Raw genomic sequence first — 306 nt, forward strand, 5'->3', positions numbered from 1 at the left:
GCGCCCGGTGTGGAGACACTCGGGGTCCTGCGGGGCGGAGCGGCCGGGCCGGGCCGGGCCGCCTTCCTCTTCCTCCGCCTCCCTCCCTCCCGCTCTCGCTCTCGCTCTCCCTCTCGCTCTCCCTCTCCCTCCACCACCGCGGGTCTGGCTCTGTTGTTTTACCTTGGACGTATTCTGCTTCAGGTCATTGCGTTTTTCTCTCCGCTGTGTCTCATCTTCCTGTCCAAATTTCTCAAGAAGGCTGACTCGAGAGACAGCAGACAAGCCTGCCTGGGTAAGAGGAGGCGCCGCGCCGGCCGGAGGTGG

The 306-nt window shown here is 65.0% G+C and overlaps 1 protein-coding gene across 1 annotated transcript in view; it reads left to right on the forward strand.

Annotated features, from left to right (window-relative positions):
- Positions 1–306, forward strand: part of Plpp5 (phospholipid phosphatase 5) — a gene marked incomplete at its 5' end in the record, with an annotated part of 4,247 nt that continues 3,941 nt past the window's right edge. Inside the window, one exon of the mRNA XM_010605167.1 lies at positions 1–274. Coding sequence (XP_010603469.1) covers positions 1–274 — 274 coding nt within the window. The remainder of the gene's footprint in view (positions 275–306) is intronic.

Source organism: Fukomys damarensis, unplaced genomic scaffold, assembly GCF_012274545.1.
Source record: "Fukomys damarensis isolate Sample0158 unplaced genomic scaffold, DMR_v1.0_HiC HiC_scaffold_18, whole genome shotgun sequence".
Classification (NCBI taxonomy): domain Eukaryota; kingdom Metazoa; phylum Chordata; class Mammalia; order Rodentia; family Bathyergidae; genus Fukomys; species Fukomys damarensis.